Source organism: Podarcis pityusensis (genome assembly GCF_964106645.2).
Source record: "Podarcis pityusensis genome assembly, chromosome: 6".
NCBI classification, from domain to species: domain Eukaryota; kingdom Metazoa; phylum Chordata; class Lepidosauria; order Squamata; family Lacertidae; genus Podarcis; species Podarcis pityusensis.
In genome coordinates this window covers 91,646,547-91,660,976 of record NC_138030.1, presented here as the reverse complement: position 1 = coordinate 91,660,976, position 14,430 = coordinate 91,646,547, and the positions used below count along the sequence as shown (strand labels likewise).

General features: G+C 41.2%; 2 protein-coding genes across 9 annotated transcripts in view; one reads left to right on the top strand and one right to left on the bottom strand.

Moving 5' to 3' along the window:
* The window catches only part of KCNT2 (potassium sodium-activated channel subfamily T member 2), a 236,073-nt gene that overhangs the window by 104,797 nt on the left and 116,846 nt on the right, over nucleotides 1-14,430 (top strand). For 4 of the 8 annotated variants that reach the window (XM_081012063.1, XM_081012062.1, XM_081012065.1 and 1 more), the window contains exons 4-9: nucleotides 4,027-4,083; nucleotides 4,925-4,973; nucleotides 9,215-9,274; nucleotides 10,531-10,605; nucleotides 12,562-12,645; nucleotides 13,563-13,657. In XM_081012063.1, the coding sequence (XP_080868189.1) occupies nucleotides 4,027-4,083; nucleotides 4,925-4,973; nucleotides 9,215-9,274; nucleotides 10,531-10,605; nucleotides 12,562-12,645; nucleotides 13,563-13,657 (420 nt within the window). The remainder of the gene's footprint in view (nucleotides 1-4,026; nucleotides 4,084-4,924; nucleotides 4,974-9,214; nucleotides 9,275-10,530; nucleotides 10,606-12,561; nucleotides 12,646-13,562; nucleotides 13,658-14,430) is intronic. The other 4 variants (XM_081012068.1, XM_081012066.1, XM_081012069.1 and 1 more) reach the window with 1 other exon arrangement.
* The window catches only part of LOC308480537 (sterol O-acyltransferase 1-like), a 308,289-nt gene that overhangs the window by 276,390 nt on the left and 17,469 nt on the right, over nucleotides 1-14,430 (bottom strand). The window lies entirely within an intron of this gene.

Below are 14,430 nucleotides of genomic sequence, written 5' to 3'. Positions count from 1 at the left end.
GAATTTATCATATTAATTTCAGAACCAGCCCATTTGCAGTTTGTTGCAGTTTTCAGTTCATGTCCTCTCTCTCCCCCCTCCTTCTTACAGGCTACTGATATGCACAGGTACATATCAGGGTTAGTGCTCAAATCACAGAAGCAAAACGATGCTGACCACGTGAATATTTCTCTTTGCGTGGGGTTTTCATGTCTGTGTTTGTGTGCAATGGCAGTCTCAGAGGGGGAAAGGAAAGGCATGGGCTGCAAAGTCTGACAAATGGCAAAATTCAGTTGTCTGAAATGGCAAAAGTTATAGATTTTGTTTATTTATTTGGAGTTTGGCAGTTTGATAACTGATCCATGCTGCTCCACAGCCAAGATCAAGCAATTTAACCCTCCACATTCTGGAGAGAAATTCAGAGGAATAAAAATCCCTAAAGATGACAACAAATTACATCTCAGGAAAAAAAGATGTTGGTTTTTAAAGGTGCCCTTTAACTCTAAGTAGTGGACAGAAAATACAAGCCAGAGGGTTTGGGGTGTTGTTTTTGCCACAATATTGTCCTAACAGATATTGATACCAATATAAATATAATGAGGGTGAGAAAAATAAGAATAGACTTCTGAAAATTCAGGTGGCCATTACATTGTTGGGTTGGTTACTTCCATTTTCCATTGAGCGTCCCTTTCTATACATTTGTTATGCAACACCAGCAGGGTAGCCTTTAAATTAGAGGGTTAAATTCTTGAATAGCTGCCTATGTTCCAAAGCAATCCTAAACATGGAATGGGTTCTCTAGCAAGCCAGGCTAGAAGAGGGGCAGGCAGGGATTTTGGTTTTTAGCTGCACCAGCTCCCAGTCATATCAGGACTACAGTGGTACCTCAGGTTACATATGCTTCAGGTTACATACGCTTCAGGTTACAGACCAGAAATAGTGCTTCAGGTTAAGAACTTTGCTTCAGGATGAGAACAGAAATTGTGCGGCGCGGCAGCAGCAGGAGTCCCCATTAGCTAAAGTGGTGCTTCAGGTTAAGAACAGTTTCAGGTTAAGTACGGACCTCCGGAACGAATTAAGTACTTCACCCGAGGTACCACTGTATATTGAGGGAAATGGCTTTGGATGCTGGATCTCTGCCCTGCCTGTATAGCAACCCAGTTTTGAGACCTTATGGTGGCAAGCACCACTGGCTTTTGCATGCGGACCACCACACTTTCTGCAGCATCTTATCGCCATTCTGCATTGCGGATCAGGGTCTGCAAATCCTCTTTCAGTGATGAAAATTGATGAAAGTGTCCTCTGTTAATCTAAAAGGGCAGCAGTTCATTTCTTTGGGGTGAGTGTACATGAGCAATAAGTTCTTTCATCAGGTTTATGAAGCAGACATGGAAATGATGGATACATACATAAGAACACCCGGTGTGGGAGGCAGGTTTATTTCAAAAGGGGAAATAAGAAAATGATTGTTTCATACAGTTAATTCAGTTGAAGGAAGCAGGATTCAGTGAGAAGGCATCAATGAGTCAGTCCATAGATGAAGGCGGTTCCTTTGCAGCTTAATTCCCAGGACATCTCAGGACATAAAATATAATTGCTTTTGGGTGGTATTCAGCTAAAGCTTACTCAGACTGATTGAAATAAATGATCCTAACTCAGTCATGTTCCTTAATATCAATGGGGTCTACTCTAAGTAAAACTTGGTTGAATACCAACCTGTATTATTATTACAGCATTAAGTATATATATTATCATATTATTACTAGCATAAAAATACACATATTTTTCTAAGTGCAATATTTATTATACTTATCATTATGAGTTGTTCACTACAGAAGCACCCTGACTTAAGAGTCAAAAGACAGAGTAATAAAAAAATGCAACAAAACCATTATAATGAGCGATAAACAGCAAAAACATCATCCGCAGAAAACATTTCCTCAATAAGTAGCAAGAGTGTTTATCACAATCTGTCAAATGTATGGGAGAAGAGATACGTTTTTTACCTGGCTTTGCTACATGAAGTAAATGCTCATGTAATTCCAGTAAAATCGGCCACTGGCTTAAATGAGGCCCATATTATAAATGTTACTCATTACAGTGGTACCTTGGTTTACAACCATAACCTGTTCTGGAGGTCCGTTTGCAAACCAAAACAGGTTGTAACCCAAGGCGCACTTTCACCAATGGGGCCTCCAAAAAAATTTGTTCGTAATCCCATAAAAATGTGTTGTCATCCAAAAAAAAAAAAAAGGTTGCAATGCAAACCGAGACACGCACTTCTGGGTTTGACGTGTTTGTAATAGCTTTGGGTTTGACGTGTTTGTAATAGCCATGTTCAAATATATAAAAGGATAGCCATGTTCAAATATATAAAAGGATATAAAAGGATAGCCATGTTCAAATATATAAAAGGATGTCACATAGAGGAGGGAGAAAGGTTGTTTTCTGCTGCTCCAGAGAAGCGGACACGGAGCAATGGATCCAAACTACAAGAAAGAAGATTCCACCTAAACATTAGGAAGAACTTCCTGACAGTAAGAGCTGTTCGACAGTGGAATTTGCTGCCAAGGAGTGTGGTGGAGTCTCCTTCTTTGGAGGTCTTTAAGCAGAGGCTTGACAACCATATGTCAGGAGTGCTCTGATGGTGTTTCCTGCTTGGCAGGGGGTTGGACTCGATGGCCCTTGTGGTCTCTTCCAACTCTATGATTCTATGATTCTATGATTCTAATCCAAAACATATGCAAACCAAGATGTATGCAAAACAAGGTACAACTGTATTGTTACATGTTGTGTTAAGTCTGACACAATTGTTTGCCCAAACAGAGGAAGTCCTCTGAATTTGGAGGGGCTTTTCTCATTCATCATTCTTCTGCCCCATTGGGAAAAAGCTCTTATGTCAGGGGAAGAGCTTTTCTTCTGGGAGTGAGGCACATTTGAATTCAACCCATAATTTTTTCTTTGATATATGTTCTGGAACATTTCTTACTTTTAATAGTGTCACTAACTGTGGGGAGATGCAAAATGCTGTGTAACAGTGCTAAACATTCCCAATCACTGGGAATCTTATTTAGTTACACCTTTGGGTATTGATATTTCAGCAGGTGTTGGCCATGCATGTTCATCTTCACAAGTGTGAGGATAGAAACTTACTGAACTTCAAGAAGGACTGCTCAGAGTCTCAGGAAGTTGATTATTTTTGGTGGCCAATGCCATATTTTGCTTTTCTGTGGAATCATAGCGTACACAATAAAGGCACACTTTGGGTGTTATGTGCTGGGAACAAGATGCATTAAGTTTTGGGCTTGCAAGGGTCCTTCCTTTGGCACCCCACCACAAGGATGAATTTGGAAACTTTTGCTTTTAGTTTAGATTAATTGCAGCTTGTTGTGTGGTCCTAACCAAAAAGCTAGTTCATCTTAACTATGCGTTGTTTGGAGCAAGCAAACATCAAACCATGGGGTTACAAGGGTGCCTTGTTTTGAAAACATGGTTATGATTAACCATTGTTTAGGGTTCAGCCAACATGCTATTTGGAATTGGAAGCAAAACTTTTTGATCTCCTCATGAGCACTCTAGAGTTGGGAGACAGGGCGAGCATGGAAGCCCAAATCTTGGTATAGCTAATTCTCATCACACTAAACTATGGTTTTGCATGTTGTCTAAACCTGACCGTTGTCTTGACTATATGTATTAAATATCCCAAGTTTAACTTTCTAATGCCTTATTCTTTTTTCTGATGCCTTGTTTCTTCTACCAATAAATGTTCCCCATCCTTAGTTGCAGTTCTTTTCCTGCATTTATGCGTAGTATCACCCCTTCTTCTCATATTTAACCTCTTTCCTTTCTCAGACAAGACATTATAGCATCTGTCCTGCATGCTATTTCACAACCATTTTTTTTAAAAAAGTATTGTTACAGCTAACTAATTATCTTGTCTGCCTTTCCTCTCCCGCTCCCTCCCCCTCTCCCCCTTAATACCATTTTTGTTGTGCAATTACACCGTTATCTAAACGAAAATGGATTTTGTATTTGGATGCCTGGTAGCAAGGAATTAATTTGGGGATGTTCCAGTCAGAACACCACTTCCAGCAAGATAGATTGGTAAGTTTAAGGTTGTATTTACAAGAACAGTGATATGTTTTGAGCTAAGATACAATAATGCACTTTTCTTAAAGAATACAAATATTGGTGTAAACTGGAACTGTGCTTCTGCAAGATGGATAGTTAGTTAGAAATCGTTATGCTGGGGAAAATTTGTCAGGAACATGAACCATTGGAAATTTGAATCCAGAAACCCCCACAATTCATCACAAACATGTATTTGGCACAAGAAATCACCTTAGATTGTATGAGAGCTCAGTGAGTCTACAGCTGTGTTAGAATTAAACTACGCTCTCCCAGGTTTTGTCATTTGAAGCAATAACAACAGGTTTTTTAAGGTATGTTTTTAATGGTTCACTGTAGTTTGAAATGGATAGTGAAGCCTTTGGAGAGTTTACTTCTTTGGGTTATTTCATTAATGTGTAAGTATTATTGATTCATCTATAAAAAATATTGCGTGATAACTGCTGGATGCTTTTTTTCCAAGTCCTCGTCAACAATGCACTGGAAGTGCAATTAATCTTTCTTATTCCACTTCGATTATTTGAAAAAAAAGGAGAGACAATCCAATTTTTAGACTATTATTATTCTGCACATTGAAGATTTATTAAAATTGAAGTTCAGCAACATCTGGAGGTCCAAAGGTGCCTGATAACCAGACTAGAACTTGTCAGTTAGTTCCTTGGCTGTAGGTTTCTAGTTTTTGTTACAATATGAATTAAAGCATTTATAGGGCATATGGGGTGTAATTGTGTGCATGTGGGGGGGGCAGTTTTCTTTCCTATGGCTTATCTGAGCCTGACGTTGGAGATGTATTCATTTTGTTACTGTAATTTAACAGGTCGCTTATCTTTTGGGTGAACAGAAGCTTACCTTTATGGGGATTGCAGGTAATGTATGGCTTAAGTTTTATACAGCCCATTCAGATGTTGCTTAGTAATATTATCCCGGTGTGTGTGTGACAGGAATCATGGGTACTTAAAGGAAACAACATAGAACGCTATTCAGTTAGCAAACCAAGGGATGTTTAGGAAAGTTACATTCAGAGAGCCAGGCCTAATCTAAATTTCTTATAATGATTGAGATTACAATGGTTCTTACTTCTGAGTAGATAGGCAAAGGATCCCTCTGTGAAACTGGTGTTCAAAGATCCCTATGCGCAGTCAGAGCATTTCCAGTGCAAGGATAAAGGTCGACCGTTTTATTTCTAACCGAAGTCCTTTGCACCATGCTGGGAAAGACACCGTCCTGGTCAAAACATGTAGCATGCACCCCTCTGGAACTCAACCAAAGTTCTGGCCATGTTTTTCTGTCCACCTAAGCTGCGCATGTGGGACACAGGTGGTGCTGTGGGTTAAACCACAGAGCCTAGGAATGGCCAATCATAAGGTCGGTGGTTCGAATCCCCATGACGGGGTGAGCTCCCGTTGCTCGGTCCCTGCTCCTGCCAACCTAGCAGTTCGAAAGCATGTCAAAGTGCAAGTAGATAAATAGGTACCGCTCCGGTGGGAAGGTAAACGGCGTTTCTGTACACTGCTCTGGTTCGCCAGAAGCGGCTAAGTCATGCTGGCCACATGACCCAGAAGCTGTATGCCAGCTCCCTCGGCCAATAAAGCAAGATGAGCGCTGCAACCCCAGAGTCGGCCACGACTGGACCTAATGGTCAGGGGTCCCTTTACCTTTACCTTAAGCTGCACATGAAGTTGCATCCAAAAAGCTGCTAGCCTCAAAGAAAGTGTCTTGTATAGATCAGTTTTTGAAATGGAGTGCTGCTTTTTTCTGAGCAATGTACCTGCCTATCCAGTACACAAAAGGAATATTAACTGTACAAGAGCTATTGGAGCAGTAGTATAGGTTACAAGACACTAGTTTATAGTTGGGCTGTGTAAATTGCTGTCGGCTTTCAGTGTTCCGTTTAAGAGATACCTTTTCACTTAGTTCCGAAAGCTTGTAATAAACTGGACACTGTGTGACGTTGTTGTTTTTAAAAAAAAGAAAATAATTTCTTTCTTTCTTTTTGAATATAGGCTGTTGGGCAGAATATTATCATCTCATTAGTTAGGGGTTTTCTCAGTCTTGCTAATCATGAGCCTAATCTACTATTATTATTTTCCTACGCACCTTTGAAATGCTTGGGAGCTGGGCAGCAATACAATGGCCTTCAGTTGAAAGGACAATTTCTTTGGGGGTTTTTAGGTGGAAACCATCATCCGCAATGTTTAATATGGCTTACGCTGTATTGTGCAATAATGGTGTTCCACCCCCATGCTCCATCACTGCCTGGTGATGGTGGGGACATGAAACACAAAATTAATGTAGTCACAGGTATTAGATATTGGATATTACAGAGGGAGAGATGGGGATTAGATGTTGGATGGCTCTTTCTGATGACACTCTCTCCCTCCTGCCCAGGAGACACTGTCTGGTTCATGTGTGCGCGCACATTTTGATTTTTGTGTATGTGTTACGGTTGTGGAAATGTGTGATCATGCAACACAACATCACTTTAGACAGGAGTTAAGAACAAAAATAATAGCTTTTTCTGATCTGTCTTTTCTTGTTTATTAAATTTGCATGTTTTGGAGTTGCTGCTTTGCAATATTTTCCATTAAAATTACTTCTACCTTGTAATTTTTAAAAATAAATTGTTAGTCATTCCCGGATACAGGCAATCATTTCCTAATCAATTAGGCTTGTGTGGTTTCTGAAATCAGAATTTTGTTTACCTGTTGTTTCCAAACGTTTGGAAAATTTTTGATTGCTAAGGCTGAATAATGCAGGGGTTTTTTTCCCTTCACCATTTAGTATAAGTTTATTGTTGTTCTAGTCTTTCATTCTCTTGTTTCTCATCATTTTGTACATATGGGATTTAGATCTTCCTGCTCAACAGCAGTTCATATAACCCATATACTTCTGGGAGTCTTTGCAAGCAGGTTAAGGCTGAACAGTTCAGTCCAGATGTCTATCATTACTTTTATTTAGCTTTTAAATAGTGAGATGAACCCATTTTTAACAGTTAGGTATGCACCATTAATTTAACACAGCACAATCACTTAGCTGAAGTAACATGTCCTAGTGATATCTGTGAGAGTAGGAGTGGTGGGCAGGGAACCTTACATTTGGCTCAGGTCTAATGAATGTAGGATATTTATTCATCATAAAATCTGGTGGAGGTTCTGTTGACCTCTTCACCAACCCACCCATGTTGAAATTATATATGGGGGTGAGTTGCCAGGTTGCATAAGCTAGCCTGTCCCCTATTGGTGATACAAAGCAGCCACACCCCTGCTGTGGTCTAAACCACTGAGCCTCTTGAGCCTGCCAATCAGAAGGTCGGCGGTTCGAATCCCCGCGATGGGCTGAGTTCCCGTTGCTCTGTCCCAGCTCCTGCCAACCTAGCAGTTCAAAAGCACTCCAGCGCAGGTAGATAAATAGGTACCACTGTGGCGGGAAGGTAAATGGTGTTTCCATGTGTTCTGATTTCCATCATGGTGTCCCGTTGCGCCAGAAGTGGTTTAGTCGTGCTGGCCACATGACCCAGAAAGCTGTCTGTCGACAAACGCCGTCTCCCTTTGCCTGAAAGCGAGATGAGTGCCGCAACCCCATAGACGCCTTTGACTGGACTTAACTATCCAGGGGTCCTTTCCCTTTCCCTTACCTTTGCGTGCATTCTTAGATACCTAGCTAGAGCACTCCCACACAAGGAAGAGTATCTTACTTGTGTCAGGATCCCCTAACAAATGGACCAACTTTATCCATGCACAGTCCTGGGCTGCCTATGAGATGTGCTTGCCTAAGCCTAGGACTGTTCCTTCTTCACCTCCTTCCCATTATTAGCAGCTGCCTATGCCAGGTTCACAGAAGATAGGTGCCCTTTTCTTGGGCAGCAGAGCAATAACTGTGCCACTCTGAGCTCTGGCCATACAAAACAGTGGAACTGGAGCCCACTTTCCACCTGTGAAATTTGAAAGTCAAGGAGATTAGAATTCTCTGTCCTGAAGATGAAACATTTCTTAGTGCCAAATCACTGGGTGCTGGCAGCATATGATTCACTTCAACCAGCACTGATTTGGTGGCATCTGAACATTTTTCGGATGCTGCTGTTATTTTTATACGTTGACAGCTCCTAATCTCTGTGCTGAATCTGATTATGCAATTGTTCAGGATGTTGGGTTTTCATTAGTAAGGGACATTTGTTTAAAATTAGAAATTCTCATGCTAATCTTATTCAAGATTCCAGACTTGGTGAGGATATGTTTCTACAAATGCCAATTCACAGAATATCCTGTATTTATTGAGTGCATGCTGTTATTTTAGGCCACTGAGTTCTTTTTCTAGCTGTTTTGAAGTTAGTTTGAGATGACTGAGGCAAATTCATCTGAAAAACATTGTGTTTTGAGAAGATGAAAAGAACCTTCACAAGTCTTGAGTGTGAGGGCTTAAACTTGTTTCTGATATGTTTTTAAGTTTTAAACTGGCTACAACTTTTTTTTAAAGTGCAATTCCAGAAAAGCTGTCAATGACTTAAGCCTCCTGAAACTAATGATGCAAGGAATAGTTTCTTGCAGTCATGTTTTTCCTTTAGGGCTTAGTGGTGCGTCGCACCAGGGCGCCAGCCTCTCAGGGGCACCCAAGCAAGTGGGGGAGCTGCGCAGCTTTGCCGGTGGCCTCCCCTTTCCCTGCATGCCTGCCAGCTGTGCCCCGCCCACTATAAGGCTGGCGGGCACACAGCTTCCCTACCAAGCCTTTGCGGGGATCGCTCTCCTCCTGAGGAGGCATGGGAGGGGTGCAACTTCACTCCTAAGCCTCTGCAGGGATTGCTTTCCCGCAGCGGCATGGGGGAGAATTGTGCTTCCCCCGGATGGCTGGCCCTGCACAGCTACGGCCATCCCAACACTATCCGTGGTAATTTGGGGGCGCTGGGTGGATATTTGCACCCCAGCACTGCATCTGCTAAAGACGCCCCTGACAGGTCCAGCTCAAGAGATCAAAAGCGTTATTGAAAGCTTGCAGGATAGCTACTTCTCCCACAAATCAGCTAGTTTTGGTTTACCCAATGTACACTTATTGAAAGTTTGCCTACTCCTCAGGTATTATTGCACAATATTTCACATGTGCCTCACTTCTTCAGGTGTCGGTGGCTTTGATAAGTCTATTGGAAACAACACTCCTGAGCTATCTCAGCTATAAAGTAAGTATTTATGGCTACATTCTTCCATATCTATAGGAACCTGGGGTTTTCCAGATTGCCCAGGATCCCAACCCCCATCATCCTCACCCAACATATCTGCAGGTCAGGGGTGATGATGGACATCGTGTAGCACTAACCATACCATTAGATGGAATGAGGTAGTTGCCCTTGGCGATAGATGCTAGGGGAAGCAGGGGCAGCCCCCCTTCTTTCTGAGGCCCCCCGCCCCAATTATTGGCATCTGTTGGAGATCAGAGTTACGTATGTCTGCCATAGGTCCTACACTAGTCAATCAGATGTACTCAGAAAGAGTGAGGTGCCATCTTGTTTCTTGCTTCAGGCAACAAAATGTGTTAGACTGGTCCTGAAAGTAAGCCACTTTCTTATGGGACAGTTCTGTTTCTGTCCATTAAAACAAATGGGTTTGCAAACAGGTTTTATTAGTTGCGTTTAAAGCAGGGGTCAGCAGACTTTTTCAGCAGGGGGCCAGTCCACTGTCCCTCAGACCTTGTGGGGGGCTGGACTATATTTTTGGGGTGTGTGTGTGTGGAAATGAATGAATTCCTATGCCCCACAAATAACCCGGAGATGCATTTTAAATTAAAGGACACATTCTACTAATGTAAAAACACGCTGATTCCCGGACCGTCCACGGGCTAGATTTAGAAGGCGATTGGGCCAGATCCAGCCCCCGGGCCTTAGTTTGCCTACCCATGGTTTAAAGGTTGTTACAAGCAGTGCTGTTTCAAAGCTTCCAGCTCCTTGTGGATTTTAAAAATCGGAATGCTTGGGGGTGTCCCTTAACACTGAGAGAAAGCTCCTGTGTGTTGTGGTACTTTAGCCAATGCCTCCAGTGTTACGGTTAGAGAGTTCCATTCCTAACTTCCTAATAGTAATTGCCCATTCCTGAGTAACCAGCTGGAAATTGTTAATGTGCTTCTAAATAAAGATAATTAATTTCTGTTTGTTTAAATTTGTAGCATGAAAGAAAAAGTAGGAGAGTTTCTTTGTATTTGTTTTTAAAAAATGAGGTTCATTGGAAATATTGATGAGCCTGCCTAGCATTAGACACAATCTGGTAGTTTTTCCAGTTAACTCCCCCCCCCCCCCCATGTGGAGTGTATTTGCATAATTTTGTATTATGTCACTCGCTGCGTGCATCACTCTGTGTGTCACTGCATACCCCACGTTGTCACTGTGCAAAATATTAACGGTTGATAGTGCTGTGTTTTTGTTTTTGCCTTCATTTTTACAAGGGAAACCTATGGGAACAAGTTGTGCGGATGCCTTTCCTGTTGGAAATTATTAATGCTATCCCTTTCATAATTACAGTAAGTCTCATCCATTTAACACACAATCTGGGTTAAGTGTGAAGTTATTTTAAAGCAGTACAAATTCTAGAATTCAGGCTGAATGCGCGATCCTGTAATTATTTCCCTTAAAGCTACAAGCTTCAATTAGTTGAATCAACTCACATTTTGATTGATTAATTGGTAGGCCTAATTTGAGTTGGTTGAAGCAAATTTTAATTAGTGGGGGAAATAATTTATTTTTGAGGCTATTTTCAATCTGATATAATTTTCCTCTTCTTTCTTCATTATTAAACATTTGGGTTCCCCCACCTCACAGCAACTTGTGCTTATTACATTGTTAATTTGGTTTGTAAGTTTTTAGCCTACTTTTGCTTTTCTGAAATGTAATAATTGCTCAGCACCTAGGGTCAAAGGGGGATTATAAATATTGGGCAGGATTCACCTCAGCAGCCCTGTCAGCAGAAGCTTCGTGCAAAGACTTTTGCTTGCACAACAGTGCTTTTCCCTCTGTACCTGCCTAAATTGGTTTGGGGGAAGGGGCTGCAGAAACCTCAAAATGGCAGGAGGGGAGAGGAGAGGGAGGGTATCATTCCATCTGGCAAAGTGAGATTCTTCTTCAGGTGGAATGTTGGTAATAGTGCAACTTTGAAGCCCACCCTATATTTCTCACATTTGTTATTGTCTATTAAAAAAACCTCCATACAGTGGACGCCCGGGTTGCGAACGTGATCCGTGCGGGAGGCATGTTCGCAACCCGCAACACGCGCGTCTGCGCACGTGTGGGTCGCGATTCAGTGCTTCTTCACATGCGCATGCGCCAAAACCCGGAAGTAACCGTTCCGGTAACTTCTGGGTTCAGCGCGGTGCACAACCCGAAATCGCACAACCCGAAGTGTCTATAACCTGAGGTATGAGTGTACTTATATTGAAGTTTCATTACTATGTTCTTAAATCAGTTTAATTGATTGATCGCATAAAGCAGAAGTTTTCAACCTTTTGCGGTCCACGGCTCCCTTGACCAATGACATTCTTTCTGCGGCACCCCTGTGGGGCTAAGGAGCTCAGTTATGGCACCCCTTGCCTACGCAGCTGGCAGCCCCTCACCCCTTTTCCAACACCATCCCTTGTGGAGTGTTCCCTCAGCCTCCTCTCCTCTCCTCTCCCCTCTCCTTGGGAGTCCTCCAGACAGCTGCTGCTGCCCCTGGTCTCTGAGCTGCCCTTCCTGCCCCCAAAAGAGGTGTCTCCTCACATTGCCCCACAGAGGCCTGGGAAGCACCTCCTGGCCAGCCCCAGAGGCGCCATTACCTGGGGAGCTTGTAGCAACAAACAGTCACGCAAGCCTTCAGGAAGCAAAGACCCAAGAGGCCAACAGATGCAGGAGGGAAGGAAAGATGGCTTGTCTTTAAAAGCTCAGCAATTTAGGGGGTTTCCTAAAATAAAAAAGCAAAAAAAAAAAAAAAAAAGCTAAATAATTTTTGTGATGTCCTGGTTTTTACTTTTTCAAATATGGCAACCGTAAGAGAGGAACAGAGGCCAGTGTTGCCCACGGCAACCCTGACCATCATTCAAGGCACCCCAGGGTGCCACGGCACAGTGGTTGAAAGCCACTGGCATAAAGGGAAGTTATTTAAATGGTATAAATAAGTTATTTAAACAGTAGCATTTCCATGTGGACTGCATTAATCTCAGTTCACAAATGTTTATAAAGCATTTGTGCACACATCTAGATTGGCCCAAAAGCTTCCTGGTAAATGTGCTTAGTAGGATTCCATCTTTTCCCCCCGCAAGGGTGAAAAGAGAGTAGAACAAATATCTCAAAAGTTATCTCTGCTGAGGTAAATTCTTACTTGTGGCATTGCAATAAGGCTTGAAATTAGATCTTTTAAAATGAAACTACCGTTTCTGTGCATTCAGTGCAGTTTTACTGGCAAAGTTAGCTGAATACATTTAATGTCTTTCTGCATTCTCCTTCAGATTTTCTGCCCTGCATTAAGAAACTTATTTATCCCAGTGTTTTTAAATTGCTGGCTTGCCAAACATGCGTTGGAGAATATGATTGTAAGTATAACAAAGGATTTATTTAAGAAAAATGACAACAAATTTCTGTACTTTTATCTGTACAAATCACAAACCTAGATCATTAGTCTGCTTAAGCCGCAACACGTAAATTCCAGCCTGTGAAGTGCCACTGAAAATGGATGGGAGTAATTTGGATTAAATCCAAATACATCAGGTTAATTGGTTTTTGAATTTCCATTCAAATGCTGAAGTAGTTTTATTGTTGGAATTTGCAGCCTTCTGTTTTACCTCCCTGTGGTTTACTTAGATTCCCTTCTCAGGAAAACAAGTGCCTTGCCTATGTTTATAATAAAACTATTGGTCCAGCATTAATCCCTTTGCCTCGCTGGTTATTTTTTTCTGGCTCCAGACTGTTGGAGCTGATGGTTTCTTGAGCAAATACCAACTATACTTGGCTCCTAGTCCATGCTTAGCACTCTTTCTTGTTGGTTGCCAGTACAAAAACATAATCCTTTACGTGCATACTCAGAAGTAAGTCCCGTTGAGTTCAGGTGAGTATGTACAGGATTGGAGCCAAAGTTGTTATTTCAAAAGACTTTTAATCTGATTATTTGATTCTTTTCATTTAGACTGGTTGGTTTTACTGTAATTTATTGTTTCAGTTTGTATTTTAGAGTGATTGTTCTATTGATTGGGAGCTTTATTTTAAAAAATGGTATGCTGGTTTTTGCTGTATTTCTTTGTAGCTATTTTGAATGCCTCAGTAGAAATGCAAATAAGATTTTATATATAAATAAAATGTGAACCTTTGCAGAACTGCAGTGCTTCAAAACATGGAATCCAGACTGTATATCTGCATATGAAATACTGACAAAAGTTAGATTAGTTGTGGTATATTTAATATTTAATATAAAAAGCATTTCTGAACATTATGCATCTCTTTTCTTTTAATCTAGAATGATCTCCATAGAGCCATCCAACGGACACAGTCTGCAATGTTTAACCAAGTTCTGATTTTAATATCTACGTTGCTGTGTCTTATCTTTACATGGTAAGTAGTATGTGGTGATGTTACTAGTAGTAATGTAATTCCGTTCTTACACTGTTTCAAGAAAAAAGTTTTAATTACATTTTTTTATAGGCATGTATTTTGTGGTAGCAAAAGTTTAGGGAAGGAGGGTGTTTATATGTTTGGTTGCAGTAGGAAAGAAAATGTCAGCCCTGCAGTTTATGTAAGGAAATTCCTCTAATCATAGAATAAGCAGGACTCGCTGTTTTGCAAATGATGCTTGTTATGTTCCAGAGAGATCCAGTTCAGAAAAGTCACGCATAGGACAGCGCCCATTAAGACCCTTGAAAAGGGAAAAGCTATTTGTCATACTCCCTCAACGTGGGAGTGGAGCTAAATGTTATAAACAACCTTGGCTGGAGCAGGCAGGAAGCATTTCGGAAGATCATTATATCTATAATTTGATGGTTTGAAGCTTCTTCCTACCAAACATCCGGAACCCCAAATGTGAAACTTGAAAAGCAAAATCTAAGACTTAGCTGTTGCTTTCTGTATGCACTTTACACCGTACTGTTTTGCCTTTCTTTTCTTTTTTAAAAAAATATTTTTTAAGTTTTCCAATTTAACAATCCAATGAATCCATTAAAACATTCAAAATTATAATCCAATAATAAAAGCCAAATAATCATTATATTTTGGGGGGGTGACTTCCCATGCTCTGAAGTTTGGGGAGTGATGATCTAATATTTATACTGCATTTCTTAATTAGTCATATAGTCCTGATAAACATTCCAGATGTTACTGTTTTGCATTTC